The sequence below is a fragment of the Panthera tigris genome, chromosome A2, assembly GCF_018350195.1.
Source record: "Panthera tigris isolate Pti1 chromosome A2, P.tigris_Pti1_mat1.1, whole genome shotgun sequence".
Lineage (NCBI taxonomy): Eukaryota > Metazoa > Chordata > Mammalia > Carnivora > Felidae > Panthera > Panthera tigris.
In genome coordinates, this window is record NC_056661.1 from 5,555,366 (window position 1) to 5,573,895 (window position 18,530).

An 18,530-nucleotide genomic window follows, 5' to 3' on the forward strand; every position below is an offset into this window, starting at 1 on the left:
TTTCTTGTTTCTAAGGGCGAACACCGAGCAGCAAGGGCCGAACTCTCTACAAATACGTACTGCGCACCTGGGGAGGAGCGAAGGACGCGCCGAGGGACTCGGGCCGGAGCCACAGCGCAGGGCTAGCGCGGTTCTGGCCGAGGCACTTCCCGCGGGGCGGGGGAAGGGGAAAAGGAAGAGGAGGCGCCCCGAACCGGCCTCGCGGTCCCGGCCGAATGAAATCTACCCGCCGCGGCTGCCGTTTACCGAGGCTCACCGCGCGCGAAACCCTGCGCGCGCACTCCCTCCCCTCCCCCCACTTCACGGATCGGGAAACTGAGACCACGGACGGTGGGGGAGGGGGGTTGTGAAACCACTCAACCCAAGGTCACCCGACAGGCGAGCGGGCCGCGGACTCTGCGACTCCCCGGGCCGCGCCATCATCCCCGTGCGCAGGGCCCCGGCCGCAGGCCTCGGCGTCGGGCCCGGCCTAGACGGACCCGCGGAGCGGAGGACCGAGGCCTGCGAGGAGGGCGCGACCCTTGAGGCGTCCACGGGGTCGCCGGGCTTCACTCCTCACGGCCTCGGCCGCCCCCACCCTCGGAAGGCCCGGCGGGGAAGGCCCGGGCCGAGGCCGCGCCGGTGGGAGGCCGCCAACAGACCTAACGGAGCCGCCGCCGGCCGCCGCGAAGATGACCGGCCCGGGACAAGGAGCCGTGGAATACTCACCCCTTCGGGCCCGGGGCCCCGTTGCCACTTGGCACGCCGGGCGTGCCGCTCTCCTCCTCCATTTTAGGTTCCGTCGCCGCCACCTCGGCCGCCGCTTCGACCCCTGCCGCCATTTTCTCCGCGTCTGGGCTTTGTGTGAGGGTACGGGCTGCGCGGCGCTGCGCCTGCGCGCTCACGTGACTCGGCGCGACCAGTAACGCCTGCGCGCGCAGGGACCGGCTCCCGCCTCGTCCCCTCCCGCCGCGGGCCACGCCCCTGCCCCGGGCCACGCCCCCGCCGCGCGCAAGCGCACACCGGCAGCTGTTATTCATTCATTACGGCGACGAATTTGCTTTAGGCACCTATTGGATACTCCACCAGCTCTCCAAGTCTAGCAGGAGAGTATCTCCCCACCTCCCCACCTGGACCTACTCATTCCCAGCTTTCTGTAATCAGAGCTGGCGCAGAGGCAGCGAGAAAGTTCTGTTTCCTAGAATATAGAGGAATTAGCTAGGCTAGGAGGGCAGGATACTGGTCAGGCCAGGCAGAACTGCTGTGCAAAATGCTGTCTCCCTAAGCAAGTATCATCCTGCACCAAGAATATCTGTGGCCTTTGTCTGGCCTGTCTCCCTACCACATTGGGAGCTCCTGGGTGCAGAGCTCGTGGCCTATGTTCCTCTCACTGAACCCATTAACCAAAAACCAAAACATGTAGCTGAGGACTTAGCATGTGCTCACAGATGTTTCTTTTTTTTTTTTTTTTTTTTGAGTTTATTTATTTATTTTGAGAGAGAAAGAGAGAGGGAGGCACAGAGAGAGAAGCCCAAGCAGGCTCTGTGCTGTCAGCTCGGAGCCCGACGAGGGGCTAGATCCCATTGGACGGAGAGATCATGACAAGCCCAAATCAAGAATCAGATGCTCAACCGACTGAACCACCCAGGGGCCCGAATCACGGATGTTTCTTGAGTGAATGAAAAAGCAAGAATCCAAACATGATGGAAGAAATTAGTCACAGGCCAGGAGAGTCCCTTAACTGGGGCCCCTTTCTGCCTACCCCTGGATTCCTTTGTCCTGAAGCCTTGACTCTGTCCAGAAACAGGTTTTCAAGGGCTGTTACAGGATGTGTCATGAGGAAACCACATTGGCTTGGGAAGAGGCCAGAGCCCGGGAGAGTATTTAGAGGCCTCAGGCTCCCTTTCCCCACAGCACCTCCCTCCCCAGTGTCTCTGGAACTTTGAAGTGCTTCGCTGGATCTCGCAGAAGTTTCCATCCAACCATCGAGCTCTCTCTGGGCTTACAAAGGGAAAGTTCTCTTTACCCCTTCTCTACACGTCATCAAGCTCTGGGGGAATATCTCATCTGCCACACCCTCCTAGCTGCTTAAATCTTCCTGGTGATTCTGACCCAGGCTGAGAATTCCAGGCCCAGAGAAGAAATCCAGTAGCCAGCCCAGCCTGACAGAGGGTAGGCCCCACTCCCACATAGTTCCCAAACTCCTGTGTCTCACAGAATTTCCTCCTATCACCCATCTTCAAGGACCTCCTCCTCCCACACCCCCTCTGCTCTACTAAAATCTCCTGGGCACACCCCCTTCTTCTGTGGCCCCACTGGAATCTAAGCTTTACCATTCTCTCCCTAGACTGTAGGGGGCAGAAGGAGCCTCACAAACCTCTGAATCCCCTTGTTCAGTGCGGCTCAGACAGGGTGGAGGCCATAACAGTCTAAGAGAAAGAGGGAGCAAGGTCCGAATCAAATGCAAAGCAACAGGGACAAGAAGCCACCTGGCTCTCCACTCCCTTCTCCTGCGGTGTGACTGGAAATCAGGGATAAGCCAGGCCCTGGTTGAAGAGACAAATTCTTCCAGGCCAAGCTCCTACGGGCTGGGGGCTGGTTGACTTAACCCAACACTGCCCCCAGGAATTTTGCAGTCTCCTGAACTATTATCTTCTTCACACTTTCCTTTGGCACACATTCTTTCCCTTTAAAGAAAGAGGCTTTTGGGGGCGCCTGGGTGGCTCAGTTGGTCAAGCGTCCAACTCTTGACTTCAGCGCAGGTCATGATCTCATGGATCCTGGGATCGAGCCCCGTTTCAGGCTCTGTGCTGTTAGAGGCTCTGCTTGGGACACTCTCTCTCCCACTCTCTCTGCCTGTCCACTGCACGCACGTGTGCAAGTACACGCTATCAAAATAAGCATTAAAAAAAATATATGCTTTTAAATTCTACTTTACATCACAGCACATACTGAAAACTTGCTAAAATAGCTTATTGTGAAAAATAAGAGGATGATGCTGTTAAAGTAGAAATTCAGTCATGCTCACTGCCAACAGCTCTGAGCCTAAGACTTGCTCTCTCTTTTGCAAGGGTTAAGGGTCATTAAAGACCACCTAGCACCAAACTACATACTTCTCCTCACTTTATATAAAAGTGTTAGAAGAGGGGTGCCTGGGGTGTCTGAGTGGCTCAGTCGGTTAAGCGTCTGACTTCGGCTCGGGTTGTGATCTCACAGTCTGTGAGTTCGAGCCCGCGTCAGGCGCTGTGCTGACATCTCGGAGCCTGAAGCCTGCTTCGGATTCTGTGTCTCCCTCTGTCTCTGCCCCTCTCCTGCTCATGCTCTGTCTCTCTCTGTCTCAAAAATAAATACAAATATTAAAAAAGAAGAAGAAGAAGAAGAGAGGTGCCTGGGTGGCTCAGTCAGTTAAGCGTCTGACTCTTGATTTTAGCTCAGGTCATGATCTCACGGTTCGTGTGTTCGAGCCCGTCATGGGGCTCCGTGCAGACGGTGAGGAGCCTGCATGGAATTCTCTCTCTCCACCCCACCCCCCCCCCAAAATAAACAAGTAAACTTAGAAAAAAAAAGTGTTAGAAGAGATTTGCAATGGAAACGACTTTCTCTTTTCGTGATGGCACATCCTGGGGCTTCTGCACTACCTTCAGGAGAAGCACTCCAAAGTTGCCCTGAGAGAGCGGGTGCCAGACCTGTGTAGAGTAAAAAGCTGCAGAGGGCCCTGAGCACTGGCCGAGCTGAGACACTTGGGGACCATCCGTTCTGCAGACCACCAGAAGCCTACAGTCATGCTCACCTTTCCTGCTGCCTCTCTCCTGCCCCTCTGCCCCTCAATCACAGGACTCCAAGCGCGGCTCATCTGCCATTGGGCTCCTCCCACGGACCAGGCAGGTGTCAGCCTCCAGGCCTTTGCCCTTTGCTGTTCCTCCCCCCCGCCCCCCTCCCAAAGGCCAGGCTGGCTTCCCCCTGCTGTTCATCTAAGGCAGAAAGGCTTTTTCTCCCTCTCTGGGTGACCCATACCCCAGATGGGCATTCATGAAGAAAACAATAGAACACACCAGACACTAAGCCCGTCAGGGATGTGTGACCTTGGGTGAGAAACCCCACCGCTCGGAGCCTCCGTTTGCTCATCTGCAAATGGGATTAATTAAGGGAACCCCAGAACCCACCTTTCAGATCTGCTCTAAGTAATAAACGTGGCCCAATGCAGAGAACCCTCAAATGTACACAGTTCAGCAAGAGCTCAAGAAGTAGGTGCTGTTACTACCATAACCATATTTTTCTTCCTTTCCCGAGTCCTCCCGGAAGGGGAAGCAGAAAGCTCAGCACAGGGGGCCATGCGGACTGGGGGGTCAACCCTCACTTTACTTCCTAGAGCCGTGGGGGCCTTGGACACAGGCTTCCCCGCTCTGAGCCCCGGTCTTATCCGTAAGATGCGTGGTCCACTCTACGTGCAAAGTAAGTGGGAACTGTTCTTACATCTATTTATTTTAAGTCATTTATTATATAACCCTGCTCCCTGCTCTTCACTTGAACACTCAGGCTTTGCTGCTTCCGGTGTTGCACAACAGATCCCTTCAAACCAGCTGAGGGTTCGGTTAGGTTTTTTTGAACCTCTGTATGGTCCCTAACTCCCTTCAGGTCCCGGGGCCTCCCTTCGAGGCCTGGGTTCAGAAACATAACTGACAAGTCCGTTTTGTCCAGCAAGGGCTCCTTTTATTCGTTCAGGGTGGGTTTTTGAAACGCAGTGCAACTTTATAAAGTCGAGGGTGCCAGGAAAGCGAGCCTGCTGGGTGCAGAGAAGCGCAAGAAGCTTGCGGAACCTCCCAGCCCCATGGGCGCCCTGGTTCACCTATGGCCACGGCTGCTGGCCCACAAGGGGCCGGTGGACCTCAGGACGAGATCAGGGTGCCTGCTCCGTCCAAAGCTCAGGACCACGTCCATCTGTCCTCAGGTACGACGGTGTGCAAAACAACTGGAAAACATCTTCGTGTGGGATCACAGAACCAGCTCCGCTTGGTGGCTCTTGGCCTCAAAAGCATTCTGGCCGTGCAGGAAGGGTCAGGCAATTTCATCCTTCCAAATACCAGGGCGTCGCCAGCTGTCTCTGGCCCTGCTGGCCCGGCCTTCACACGGGTGTCTCCTCTGCCACCTTCTTCAGGAGTCCAGCTGCCAGTGAGGAGTGCGGGGTGCCCTCAGAGCCGTCTGCATCCCGGATCTTCAGGCGAACTTTCTGGTTGGTCCTTCTCCACTCGGAATACAGCTGGCAATGGTAGCGGAAGGAGACCTACAGGGCAGTGTGGGGGGGTGGTTGGGAATGCCAGCGGGCTGGTCTCCACCCCCAAGGGAGGAACACTGAGCCCCTGGGGCACCTGCTTTGGCCCAAACCAGGGCTGGGCTCATGCTTCCAGAAGCAGGGACAGTGTCCATATGTTTCTCATACAGACTGTGTGCATACACCCATTCACTCTCCTTGGAAAGCTCCCCACTGACCTTCTGGACCCCTGCAAAAATGCAGGGCCCTGCAGCAGGGAGCAAGGAGCTCCCTTTCTGTTTCTCTCAGGATGGGACCCAAGTGGTACAGTCTCTCGGAAGGGATTAAATGTCAGTGGATCATACAGTCGCCAAAACTCGGAAGCCATCAAGACGTCCTTCAGTAAGTGAATGGACAAAGAAACTGGGGGGCATCCGGACAAGGGAATATTACTCGGCGCTAAAAAGAAATGAGCTCTCCAGCCATGAAAAAGACACGGAGAAACCTTAAATGCATATTACTAAGTGAAAGGAACCAGTCTGAAGGGCTACGCGCTGTAGGATTCCAACTCTATGACGTTCTGGAAAGAAGAATCTACGGAGACAGTAAAAGGATCAGTGGTGCCAGGAGTTGAGGGAAGGGAGGAGTGAACAGGCGGAGCACAGAGGATTTTTAGAGCAGCGAAACTATACACACACTGTAACGTATATAACTACTGTTTATAACTACTCTGTAGGTATGTTATAACTATGTAACTACTGTATATAACATACGCTATAACGATAGATGCATTTACTACACATCTGTCCAAACCCCGTAGAATGAATGTACAGCTCGAAGTGTGAAGTCTAATGTAATCCGTGGGCTTTGGATGAGAATGATGTGTCAATATAGGTTCATCTCTTGCGACAAACGGCCTGTCGTCTCTGGTGCCATGTTGATAGCAGGGGACGCCGTGTATGGGGATGAGGATATCCGAGAACTCTCTGGATATTCTGCTCAATTTTGCTGTGAACCTAAAGCTGCCCTAATACATAAATAGAGTCTATAAAAATTTTTTTAAATCAATGTCAACAGTTCACAGTCTTTGATCAAGCAAGTTCTGAGAAGCATTTGCACACGAGGTGCCCAAAGCAACACTGCTGGTAACAGCAAAAAGAAAAAGAAAAAAAAAAAAAAGGAGGAGGAAGGACAGAAGGAAGGAAGGAAGGGGGGAGAAAAACAGATGGGAAAGAATCCAGTGTCCATTAAAAGGGATTAGTTCAATAAATACGGTACATCCAGACCATGAATCCCTGTTGGGCAGCTGCCTTTCTTTTTTAAAGGACGTTAGCAAAGTGAAAACAAGCAGACTGCAAAGCAATACCTATGGTTTCATACTATTTGTATGTTTAAAAAAATGCAAGTGGATGCCATGGAAAACAGTGTTTGCAGGGGGGGGGGATGCCCCCACACCTAGACACAAGGGGTCATACTTAAGAGGGAAGACCACGGATCCTCTCTGAGCGAGGGTCCTCATGGCTGCTGGAAGCCTGTTCCTGTCTATCTTTCTCATTCTCCTGCTCTTTCTCTCCCAGTCTTCTGGTCTCGCTCTCCCTCTCACCCTCCCAGCCTCCCTTTCCCCTAACCCCAGCCAGTCTTGTTGGGCTCGTGTATGGCGGGGCTTACACACAACAGAGCCGATCAGGTGCCCTCACCTCCTTGCAGTGGAGGCTCACACTTGACTTGTGGCTTTCCTGGACCTTGGCTGGGCTCGGAATCCGGAGCGCCACGAGATGCTGGGAATTGCTCCCACCCAGGCAGAGGCAGAGGCAGAGGCAGAGGCAGAGGCAGAGGCGGGCAGGGAGGCCCCCGAGCCATTGACCAAACTCCTGGCCTGACTGCTCTGAGCCACAGCCCCCCAGATGCCTGCTCTCCGGCTGGCAGCACTCACCAGCGTCCAGAGGACGTAGATGGTGAACAGGGCGATGGTGAGCGCGATGAGCCCCACGGCCTCGAGCCGGCTGTGGAGCCGGAGGTGGTCCTGGGCCCCGCGCAGGCACAGCCAGCCCGAGATGGCAGCCAGGGGCGTGATGAACAGGAAGCACAGCATGTCACAGCACAGCGTCCGCTTCTCCGTCCGAGGCCCCGGGTCCTTCAGCCACTGCGGGGGTGGGGGAACGAGCTGCCGAGGCGGGCTACACGCGGCAGCCCCACCAGTCCCCGCCTGGGGATGGGGTGCAGGCCCATCTTGACTGGTGGGGCCTGCGGGACCAGCCCCCCGCCTGGCGCCTCCCTCTGCCCTTCCCTTCTTCCATATACTTACTGAGCCTGCGTATGACGGGACACTGTACAGGCAGGGGGAAACTGGGGGCACAGGGGGACTGACTCATCTGTGCAAACTCACGCAGCTAGTCACCCACAAAGCCAGAACCGGACCCCAGGAAGTCTTGCCCCAGGGCCTGCGTGCCCTTGGCCGCTACGCTACACTGCCCGCCACAGATGAAGGGGCAAGAGAAATGGGCTTCGCTCGTGGTGGTTCTGGTGCATGGAAGGTCCCCACCTTCCCAGAGCTTCTGGGCTGGTGCGGGAGGGATGAAACGGGGTGGATGGCCAGGGAGGGGATGACCTTGCTGAGGAGGCGACAGTGAGCTGACCCGATGAGCGGAAGCAGCCATGTGAAGAATGGGGGAGACGGGGCCCCAGGCCGCAGAACAGCAAATGCAGAGGCCCTGATGTCGGAGCCTGCGGCCTGGACGAGGTACAGCAGGGAGGAGGCCCACGTGGCTGGAGCACAAGAGCGAGGGGGCGGGGGGCGGGGGGCGGGGCAGGCCGGGGCTGCCTCCTCCACCTAGTGTTCTCCTAAGAGCCCAGCTCCCAGGTGGGGCCAGGGGCCTTTGCAGGAGCCCAGAGACCTCACTCTGCAGCGCTCTGCTGCCCCCTTCCAAGCCAAGCCCAGAGGAGCCCGAGGGCATCCATGCGGCCAGCGGTACTCTGGGGAGCAGTGTGGCAGCCACCGCGTCCGACAGTGCTCATCTCAGTCCCGACCCAGGCCGCTCACGCTGAAGTCTAAGCTCCTAGGCACAGCCCACTAAGCCCAGAGTGGCTGCCGCCACCTCCTTCCAGGTCGCTCTCCTCCTCCTGTACCTCGCTTCACTCCAGCCGCCTAGGCTTCCCCACGAACACCAAACTCGTCCTGGCCCCAGGGCCTTGGCACTTGCTCCAGCCCTCTGCCAGGACTGCCCTTCCCCAGGCCGGGTGCCTGGGCATCGCCGGCTCCTCATTCTTCAGGTCTCAGCTTCAGGGGTGACCAAATGAGGGAGGGGGCACAGGGTTCCCCACCCCCATCAGCTGAATCCACCGTGGGGGCAGGGGGGTGCGGAAGGGAGGTCCGCCCCATAGAGAAGGATCCTCCCATGCAGTTCCCTCCTCCGGCCCGTCCCTGCCCGCCTTCCCTCTGCCCACTCCAACCTCAGGCTCGCAAGCATACCTCTGTGAGGGGCCGGGGCCGCTTCTCCACTGCAAACTCCGTGTGGCACAGCTCGCAGTAGCTGGTGTTGGACGAGGAGAGCCACTTCTCCAGGCAGCTCTTGTGCACGGCGCCCAGCGTGCCAGTACAGCCACAGGGAGACAGCAAGCTCTCCCCGTTGGCTCCCTCATGGCAGATCCGGCAGAAGGGACCATCACTAGACACAGAGATAAGGCACATGAGCAAGCTGCCTGCCTATGCCTGCTTCACTACCCACTGGATCACGAGCTGGGTGGCCCCTCTCCTGCCACTCGGCAAACTCCTACTCATCCTTCAACGCCCAGCTCCAAACTCCTTTCCTTCATAAAGCCTTCCCAGATTCCCAGAGGTGTGGCGATGTGCTCCCTCCCCGGGGTTCCCGTGGCACGTTTTTAGCCCCAAGGTGAGCACCTCTTGCTCCTACGCATCCAGCCTCCTTTTCCTGCCAATACTCTCCTAATTGTCCGAAGCAACCAACCCACTCTCGACTCTTGGTCCTCCGGGACTGGAACAGAGCTGACAACAGCCCCGATGACCTCAGGCCTCATCAGTTAGAACACCACACACCCCTGGTCGTTGGGACTGATTCAGGGAACGGCATGTGTGATGCAATCAGAGTCACTGGAGATTAATTCCTGAAATTCTTTTTTTTTTTTTTTTTTTTTTTTTTTTTTTTTTTTTTTTTGTCGCCCCTAAACTCCCAGCTATAGACAGCCAGGCTGATGTAAGTTTGGAGCAGCTGGCAGCAGTCTGGTCTCCACGTGGAGTCTGTGAATGATGCCAAACAGAGGAAAGCTGAGCCGGGCAACAGGAAAGACCCTGCTCTCTCAAAGACACCATCGGAGGCTCTGGATCGAGCCACGCCTGAAGACCATGCTACCTGAGAAACCTGTGTATCCAGGGAGAGTGGTTCCCCTGCTCCTGGGCTGTCCTGGGCTCAGAAGACAGACACATGTCCTGGGCTCAGAAGACGCCACTTCAGGGAAGTCTCAGCGCCAGCCTGGTCTCTGGGGATACTGGGGCCTTCCTGGGGCAGCTGAGGACCGGGGGTGTGGCCTTGGTGGGCGCAGAGGTTGTCCAGCACATGAGTCATTGTTTTCCAGACATTTCTGCCGAGAGACAGGACTGCAGGAACACACGAAGGAGGCGGAGCAGGGAGGCTGTTTTCCAGAGAACACCAGTTTCCCCTCAGAAACTGTTTTTTAATCTTTGCTCGGTGTCTCCTGCTGGGGGGGCAGAGCCTGGCTGCCTTGAAGCTGAAACCCCGAGCGGACCCTCATGGCTACTTTCTCATCAATCCTGTGCCCGGCGGCTGCCTTCCCGACGATGTCAAAAGGCCGTGCCCGGCTCCACCCTGACCCCACACTCCCCTTGCCCAGAGTTAACAGGAAAAGGAATCCCTGCTCCGGAAAAACCAACTCCAGGAAGTGGAAGGGACGAGAACCTTGAGGAAGAGAGCCACGTCAGTTGCGGGGGGGGGGGGGGGGTCTGTCCCGGGGAACCCTATTTTGGAAGAGCCAGTTTGGAGGAGACAACACAAAATGAAACCTGCTTTATCACAGAGGGCTTATTGCGGACTGTGAGGTATTCCAAGCACAGCACGTGGGCCAATCTGCTAGTCTCGTGGGGAGCCTGTGAGGACGGTGCTGGTTTTGCCCTCCTTTCACAGATGGGGAAACTGAGGCACCGCGGGGTGACCCCGCTTGTGGGAACTCACACAGCTAGCAGCCCGTGAAGCGGGGGTTTTTCAGGAATTAATTCCCAGGACGTCCTGGACCTGTTTGAGCTCCAGGGCCCGTGCACCCTGAGCAGCTACACTGCCTGTTCCAGATGGCAGGGCAAGAGAAATGGGCCTTGCTCATGAAGTCCTGGCAGGAAAAGAACACATATGACACAGATGACAAGGGAACGGACTGGGGGAGTGGCGGGGGCGGGGGCCTCAGTGGGGCTGCCCAGAGCACATGCCAAGAGCAAGAGAAGGGAGAGAATGAGCAGGGAAGCAGGCAGAAGCCATGCGGAAGAGACGGCAGGGGATGGCTAGGAGGAAGGGCTGGGGAAATGCTCTGGGAAGCTTCGAGAAGGGCCTGGGCTTGCTCACAGACTGGTGGGCAGAGGGCCAAAGGCTCAGGATGATAAAAGCCCTTTAGACAAACAGCAGCCTCCTCTCTGGGAAGGTGGCTGTGCCCTGGTCTTCGGCCCGGACGGGCTTGGGCTGAGCTGTATCAAACATCAAAGGGGAGGGGTGCCTGGCTGGCTCAGTTGGTGGAGCATGCGTGCAACTCTTGATCTCAGGGTCGTCAGTTCGAGCCCCGTGCTGGGTGTGGAGATGACTTAAAAAAAAAAAAAAAAGCAAAAAACAAAAACAAAAACAAAATCAGGGGGGAGAAGCTATGAACAGAGAGGCCAAGGGGCAGATCAAGAGGGACAAGTGGTCTCCTGACCATTAGTGGGGTCACAGAGGGACTCTTTACTGCCTGTTGCTTGCCCCACCTATGAGGACTGCAGGACTGGCTGGCGGGGCTGAACCAGCTTCTCCCCCTGCTCCCCCAACCCAAGCAGGAGTCCTGGGTTCAGGCCTCGGCAACGCTCAGTGACACTGGCAGGTGCCCGCCTCCCTCTGGGCCTCGGTCTTCCCAGGTGTCAGGAGGGAGGGTGGGGTGAGGGAGGCACTCTGTGCCTCTCAGAAACCCCACGGAGGGAGACCCCAGCTTTGGTCAGCCTTTTCCTAGGCCCCCAACCCCACCAAATGTCCCCGGCCCCCCAGCCTGGCTTGACCAGCACAGACTCTGTCCTGCCTTCAAGGGGGCTTGTGGAGATGCAGACATAAAAACCCACGCCCTGGAGGACACCCAGGGCACTCTCCACGTCATCTGGGCTCAGGTAAGGCTTCCTCAGGAAGTGACGTCAGGCGGAGACTTGGAGGGTGAATGGCAGTGAGCCTCCTCCAAAGCACTGTGAGGCTCCCATCTGCTTCTTTTTAGGTTTGAATGAATGACTTATGAATTAATTCTGACACACCCTACGACACGGATGAGTATGGAAAACACTGAGTTCAGTGAAACGAGCCAGTCACCGGAAAAACTACCGTGCGAATGCATTTAGATGAGCTCCCTGGAGGAGTCAAGTTCACAGAGAAAGTAGATGGCAGGTGCCAGGCAGGGTGTCATGGGGACAGACGTTCAGTTTGGGAAGATGACAAAGTTCTGGAGATGGATGGTGGGGATGGGGGTACACCCGTGAGTGTGCCCAACGCCACTGAACTCGACTGTTTCTGGGGCGCCCGGGGGGCTCAGTCAGTTAAGCGTCCAGCTTCGGCTCAGGTCATGATCTCGCGGTTCACGAGTTCGAGCCCCTCGTCAGGCTCTGTGCTGACAGCTCGGAGCCTGGAGCCTGCTTCGGATTCTGGGTCTCCCTCTCTCTCTGCCCCTTCTCTGCTCACACTCTCTCTCTCAAAAATACATAAACATTAAAAAAAAATTTTTTTTTGGTAAAGTGTTTCAAGGCTGGGCACCTGGGTGGCTCAGTCAGTTGAGCATCCGACTCTCGATTTCGGCTCAGGTCATGATCCCAGGGTCGTGGGATCAAGCCCTCCACACAGAGCGTGGAGCCTGCTTGAGATTCTCTCTCTCTCTTCCCCTGCCCCTCTCCACCTCTCCCCCTCTCGAGTGCCCTTTCTCACTAAAATTAAAACAACAACACAAAAGTTAAAAAATAAAATAAAAAGTATTACAATGGCATATTTTATATTATATATATGCACATATATATTTTTTTTACCACAATAAAAAAAATTGGAGGGGCACCTGAGTGGCTCAGTCGGTTGAGCATCCGACTCTTGATTTTGGCTCAGGTCATGATCTCACAGATCCTGAGATCAAGCCCCGAATCAGCTCCACACTGACAATACGGAGCCTTCTTGGGGTTCCCTCTCTCCACACTCTCCCCCCCCTCCCTCTACTCTCACTCTCTTTCTCAAAATAATTAAACTTTAAAAGGACTAGAAAAACACATGAATTAAACCTTATTAAGAAAAAGATGTCATTTAGACTTTTGTTTCCTTAGCCAACTGCTCAGCTATTTTCAATCTAAATGAGTTAAAATGGGGTGGCTGGCTCAGTCGGTGAAGTGTCTGATTTTGGCTCAGGTCATGATCTTGAGGTTCATGAGTTTGAGCCCCATGTCGGGCTCTATGCTGACAGCTCAGATCCTGGAGATTGGTTGGGATTCTGTGTCTCCCTCTCTCTCTGTCCCTTCCCTGCTCATGCTGTCTCTCTCTCTCTCTCTCTCTCTCTCAAACATAAATAAACATTAAAAAGAATTTTCTTGAGTTAAAATGGATTCGAGGCAGACACTCTCTCCTTTGCTGTCCTACCCACCGCTCCCTTGTGGCGTATTCAATAAACTTCTATCTCCTTTTAAAATAAATAAACAAATGAATAAACCAATTAATTAAATTAAACTAAATGGATTTGAATTTGTGTGGGGTTTACTTCAGACGCTTTTCCTTGGGAATGATGACAAGTTGGCAAACCAGGCAGGGTCAGCTCACATATGGGTCTGGAAAGCCGGCACCGAGGCTTAAATCCTTTTATCGAACACATACACATTGGCAGACCCGCGGGCAGACGCTTTATGTGAACCATGGCAACGACCTCTCAGAACAATGCAATGGGGAAGGTGTCCCCATCTCGGAGACGAGGGTAGAGTGACCTGTCCCGGGTCCCCGAGGGAGACAGGCTGGCAGCAGGATCTGAGCCCGGCCTGCCCTGCTAGCCACTTCTATATAACGCCTCTCCAAAATCTGAGCTACTCACCCACGGACGTCTAATCTTCAGACGTCAGCTGACAATCTGGAATTTCCACTTTTCCTGAAGAACCAGAAACCAGACCTGGCCAGCCTGGGCCTCTGCTTCCACATGGCGGTTATGATCGGGGGCCCCCGCTCTCTGCCCACCTGTTCCCTCTAGATGATTCTGACCCCAGGCTGGGAGGAAATCGCTTGGCCCAGGCAAAGACACCTGCTCGGTCACCACTCACCTTGACGTGTCTAAGGCTCGGATCACGGTTGAGAGGAGCCGGCCGTCCCTTGAAGTCACCTGCGCCACATACTGAGGTGGCCCGAGGCCAGTGGCCTCCACGACCTTGGAGAAGGCAGGGCTGCCAGAGCAGTCACACAGGGAGCCAGGGAGGTGGCAGCAGTCACCAGTCGTCATGGCCACAGGGAGCCCTGCGTCCTCAGGGCCCGAGGCCCATGGTCCCAAGAGCCTGGGGAGAGGCCCGGCAGGGAAGTTAAGGGAAAGGTTTTCGAGCCCAACATTGAGCGGGGCTTCAATCCAGCTCTCTGAGCCTTAGTTGCCCAATCTGTAAAATGGGGCTCTGTCGGGGGGCTGTGAGGATTCAAGGAGATGCCACTTGCCCTGGTGCACAACAGGGGCTCGGTTATATTATCTCTGACTCCCCTAAGAAAAGTCAGCCAGGTCCAGCCCTGCAGGCCAATCACCTGTCTAGACACGGTAACAGCACCTCACAGTTAGAGTGCCTGGTGTGTGGCTGGCCCCGTGCTTGGTGCTTCCTCGGGCTGGAACCATGCCCGCCAAGCACATAGACGCTTGTCCTCCATGGCTGGATTTCTGGGGCTTGGCTCAGAGCAGGTGAGCCTGCCTTTGAGTTGGGCAGAACTGGGCTGGAAACCTGGCCCCACAGACCGGGATGGTGCATCATCTGATACCTCCTTGGTACCTCAAGCCATCGGGAAAATGGCCCAGGCTGGGGAGAGCTACGGCAGGCCTCTGTCCCCACCAGGGCGGCTGCCCCGAGCCACGCCTGTGTCCTCGAGGAGAAGCAGTGGCCGATGGAGCCCTCCTAGCCCATCATGCCCTTCTGGGGCCTCCACGCTTGGGCCACTGCCGGCCAGATAAGCAAGTATCAGCCCAGAAGAGGAGGAGCGGGAGGAAGGCTGTGTGACCTAGATAACATCCTCGGGGCAGCGGAGGGAGGGCCGTGGTGTTGTCCTGTGGTGTAGGCTCCTGTCCCTCCTGGGTGCCTGCAACCAGAACCTCCGTCCGGCTCAGAGGTCAACAGGGAAGCCTCTGGGCTATCCGAGAGAATGCGCACAGAGGGGAATCGTTCTTCCAGCCCCGCCCCAGGCATCAGCCTTAACATTCCTGCAAGTGATTGGGCATTACAAGAACCAGCACGGCTCCTGGATGTTAAGTTCTGCATTTCAGTTACTATTGGGGGTTAAAGGTCATCAGGAAATCCGCTAAAGCAAGGCCTGAAAATCACCCAAATTCCGACAGCAGCTCCGTGGAGGGCCTACCACACGGGGCGTACTGAGAAGCTCACTGAACTCCAAATAGCTGCTGTTACGTGTCCCCTTCAAAGGTCGCCCGCCTGGAGAGGCCTTCCCTGAACTCCCTGGCCAAAGGGCCGCAGGCATCCATATTACTGAGCTCGTCGAATGTGTCCCTCTCTGAAGCGTTCTTATTTATTTCTTCATCTACCTGTGGACCCACATCTGCCTTCCGTCCTTCAGTGAGCTCTGGGAAGGGGGGACCCAGTCTGACATGCACTCCATCGTCCCCAGCGCCTGCCCTGTTCTCAGCCCCCCAATCGGTGGGGAGAATCAGCCCTCGTGACCCCCATACCTTGGTCCGCCAACGCCCATGGTGGGAATCAGAGATGGTTAGAGGCTAGAGGTTTGTGCAAACCACAGAGGCCCGGGCTTGGAAGGGGCCAAAACTCAAGGCTCGACTCAGCTCGGGGGCTGCTGGGCTGGGAGCGTGAGCCAACGTCCCAAGCGAACTTGGCCCAGTGCCTGGGGGATAGATTTCACTGAGTCTTTCCAACAAACATACGACAGAAGTGTAATAATTACCCCCATTTGACAAGTGAGGAGACTGAGGCTCAGAGAGGGGCAGCTACTGACCCAAGGTCGCACAGCTAACAAGGGACAGTACCCAGATTCGAATTTAATCCAGTGAGTGCGTCTGGGACTCAAAAGACCTGGATTCTTTTAAGTCTTGACTCCATCACTGATGCTGTGTGTCCTGGGACAGGCCACTCTGCCTCTCTGGGCCTCATCCTTCTCTTCTGTCAAATAAGTTGAAGAAGCTGGTAGACTGTTTGCTGAGAAAACTTCTTGAGAAGGAGCCCCCAGGCTCAATTCCTCCAGAGAAGCGTCTAGGCCCATCTGGGGTGGTGCTGGGGCATTGCAACCTGCCCAGCCTTCTTTTCCCGAGAGCAAGAAACTAAAGGAAGAGGAATCAGAGGGCCCCTAACTCCCTACGGTGTCAACTCGGGCAAACTGCTTCACTTTCTGGGCCTCAGTTTTCTCATCTGTAAAATGGGGGTCATAATGATATCCAGCTCCTACACGCATAATTATTAACAAGGGTTTACTCCCTGCTCTCCCCTCATTTGCTGTATGGCCCCAAGGGAAAGGACTTGCCTTCTCTGAGCCTCAATTTCTTCATCTGTATAACAGGGAACGTTTCTAGTACTTCGACCTCTTATGGTCCCCGGAGGATTAAATGAGCTAATCGTATCAATTCTGACCACCTTGTTTTGAGCATCCCCTAACAGCCAGGCACTCTGCTAAGCAAGTCCTTTGTATCCAGTGCCTGGGTTATTACAATATTTACTATTTTCCAGGCAGAGCCCCACTGAGAAGGAGGTTGGGGAAGGCACTTAGTGACCGCCTACTGTGTGCAGGGCTCTTTCCTCATCCACCACCTTCTGAATTCTCCTAACAAACCCCCATTAGGTTGGCGCTGGGATGACCCGGTTTCACAGACGGGGAAATCGAGGCGCGGAGAGGCACCTACTGTGTGCCGGGCCTCAGGGACCTCACGCCGACCCCAGACCGGAACTGCGATCCCCTCGTTCCAGGGAAGGCTGAGGCCGAAGAGTCTGAGCCCGATCGTCCCGCTCGGGAGCCAGGCTCGGGCCTCGAACCCGGGGCCACCCCGCGGACCCGCGCCCCCCGGCCCCACCCGCCCGCCCGTGCCTACCTGATCCGCGGCCGGGCCGGGCGGCCGCGCAGGCCCCTTCGCTAGCCCCGGCCCTGGTCCCGGCCCGGCCGGTCCCCTCAGCGCCGCTAGCTTCGCTCGGGCCGGCACCTGCGTCCGGACACCGCCCGCCGAGCCGACGGTGCGGCGGACCAATGGCGACCGCCTCTCGCCCGCATGAGCCAATCGCCGTGCACGTCCCGCCCTGGGAGGCGGGGCCGGAGGCGACGGGGACGTCCTGGGCCGCACAGGCCCCGCGGCGCCGCGGCTGCTGGCTCCGCCCCTGCCGCGTCCTAGCTCCGCCCCCAGTCCCGGCTCCACCCCCAGCCCTCTCCCCGCCCCATCTTGGCAGGGGGCACGAGCGGGGTTGGTGGCGCCACCTGCCGTCGACCGGTGCCAGCTAATAAATAAAACCGTTACAGAAACGAACGTGACTCATAGCAGAGGGATTTGTAAGTGTTCATCACCTCCCTTATGTTTCTCATTAATTCTGGGAGAGAAAGTGAGAGGAACCGAATGATCACACTTTACAGAGGGAAAGCAGCCCAGAGAGGATGGGGGCCATGGAAGAGCCTAAAGCCAAGGTCATGTACTCATCATTCACTTATTCATTCCCTCACGCAATAGGTTCATTCACTGGATGCAATAAACATCAATAAGAGGGCCTGTTATGTGCCAAGCACTGTCCTCGGCGCTGAGGACGCAAGGTTGAGTAAGACAAATACTGTTGCCTTCACGGACCTTAATCCAGGGAATTAAACAACCAATTGTATAGTTAATTATTAATTATAAAAGCAATAAATTCTGGCAAGTGAGAGGGGGCATATCATGGAATAATTTGGAAAGTCCAAAAATATTTCCTTGAAAAAGAAGCAATTGAACTGAAAACTAGGAGTAGAGGTGAACTAGGAGAAGAGAGGGAGGAAGAATCCCAGGCAGAGAGTTCAAGCACATGCAAAGAGCTGAGGTAGGATGGAGAATTGCCTCAGTATTTCCTTCCTCTCCTGCCCTATCTTTATGGAATACACAGGCCAGTTCAATGACCTCAGTTACATTCTGTTGTGTTGTACTGGCTTTATTTTTCAAAAGTGAAAAGATAAATCGTAACATTGTTTAAAAGGTTAGAGGGAAGAGGTAGAAGGAAGGGGACAAAGATACAAGTTAGACTCTTAAAAAATATACCCTGTCTTATATATTTGGTTTTACAACCATGTAAAAATTTTACATAATTATAAAACAAAATTTAAACCGTAAAGATAGCCCTGAAAACAAAAATAAAACAAAGGAAACCCTGTATCCAGTTGGTACAAAATGACACGGAGATGAACTCCTACTGACTTGAGACCAGGACAGTTTGTCTGCATACCACTACTATATTGTTGATGGTGATGTTGCAATTGTTATTCTGAACTTGTGGCATATTTAGTTTGGGATAAAGCGAAAGCAAAGGAGTACTTACACTGATGTCAAGGACTGGGATTTTCAGAGGGAGTGAAGGAAGTAGGGAGTATAAAGTTGATCACATTAATAAAAACCCTGCAGTCTTGAATTTGAATTGAGAGTGTTGCGATACATTTCACCTATATAAAAAGCAAACATTTCTTTGGTCGGTTGATTGCCCGACTCTTGATTTCAGCTCAGACCACGATCTCACAGTTGGTGAGATCAAGCCCCATGTGGGGCTCTGCACTGATAGCTCGGAGCCTGCTTGGGATTCTTTCTCTCTCTGCCCCTCCTCTGCTCACGTTGTCTCTGTCTCTCTGTCTCTGTCTCTGTCTCTGTCTCTCTCTCTCAAAATAAATAAATA

The 18,530-nt window shown here is 55.0% G+C and overlaps 2 protein-coding genes across 11 annotated transcripts in view; both read right to left on the reverse strand.

Annotated features, from left to right (window-relative positions):
• HNRNPM (heterogeneous nuclear ribonucleoprotein M) overlaps nt 1–886 on the reverse strand; it is a 39,789-nt gene extending 38,903 nt beyond the window's left edge. For 2 of the 8 annotated variants that reach the window (XM_042977989.1, XM_042977994.1), the window contains exon 1: nt 709–886. In XM_042977989.1, coding sequence (XP_042833923.1) covers nt 709–821 — 113 coding nt within the window. In that variant the 5' untranslated portion in view covers nt 822–886. Of the gene's footprint in view, nt 1–67; nt 173–708 lie in introns of those variants that run through there. The other 6 variants (XM_042977991.1, XM_042977993.1, XM_042977996.1 and 3 more) reach the window with 4 other exon arrangements.
• Nucleotides 887–4,667: 3,781 nt separating this feature from the next.
• On the reverse strand, nt 4,668–16,839 carry MARCHF2 (membrane associated ring-CH-type finger 2). 3 transcript variants are annotated; one of them, XM_042977997.1, is made up of 5 exons: nt 16,727–16,839; nt 13,752–13,979; nt 8,697–8,892; nt 7,161–7,370; nt 4,668–5,260 (listed from the first exon to the last, which is right to left on the reverse strand). In XM_042977997.1, exons 2-5 carry the CDS (start codon nt 13,925–13,927, stop codon nt 5,102–5,104), a joined length of 741 nt encoding a protein of 246 aa, XP_042833931.1. In that variant the 5' UTR covers nt 13,928–13,979; nt 16,727–16,839; the 3' UTR covers nt 4,668–5,101. The 3 variants fall into 3 exon arrangements, with proteins under 3 accessions (XP_042833931.1, XP_042833933.1, XP_042833932.1); XM_042977999.1 differs by lacking the exon at nt 16,727–16,839 and adding an exon at nt 9,595–9,823 and having other exon boundaries at nt 13,752–13,824; XM_042977998.1 differs by lacking the exons at nt 13,752–13,979; nt 16,727–16,839 and adding an exon at nt 9,126–9,374.
• Nucleotides 16,840–18,530: the final 1,691 nt, after the last annotated feature.

What these genes read in the sequence shown, in the direction of transcription:
- MARCHF2 (XM_042977997.1), bottom strand. Translation starts at nt 13,927, where the DNA reads ATGACGACTGGTGACTGCTGCCACCTCCCTGGCTCCCTGTGTGACTGC. An exon ending in CGAGCCTTAGACACGTCAAG is followed by an intron (nt 8,893 to 13,751) that starts GTGAGTGGTGAC and finishes CTCTGTGTCTAG; the next exon opens with TGATGGTCCCTTCTGCCGGA. An exon ending in GGCCCCGGCCCCTCACAGAG is followed by an intron (nt 7,371 to 8,696) that starts GTATGCTTGCGA and finishes CCACCCCCGCAG; the next exon opens with TGGCTGAAGGACCCGGGGCC.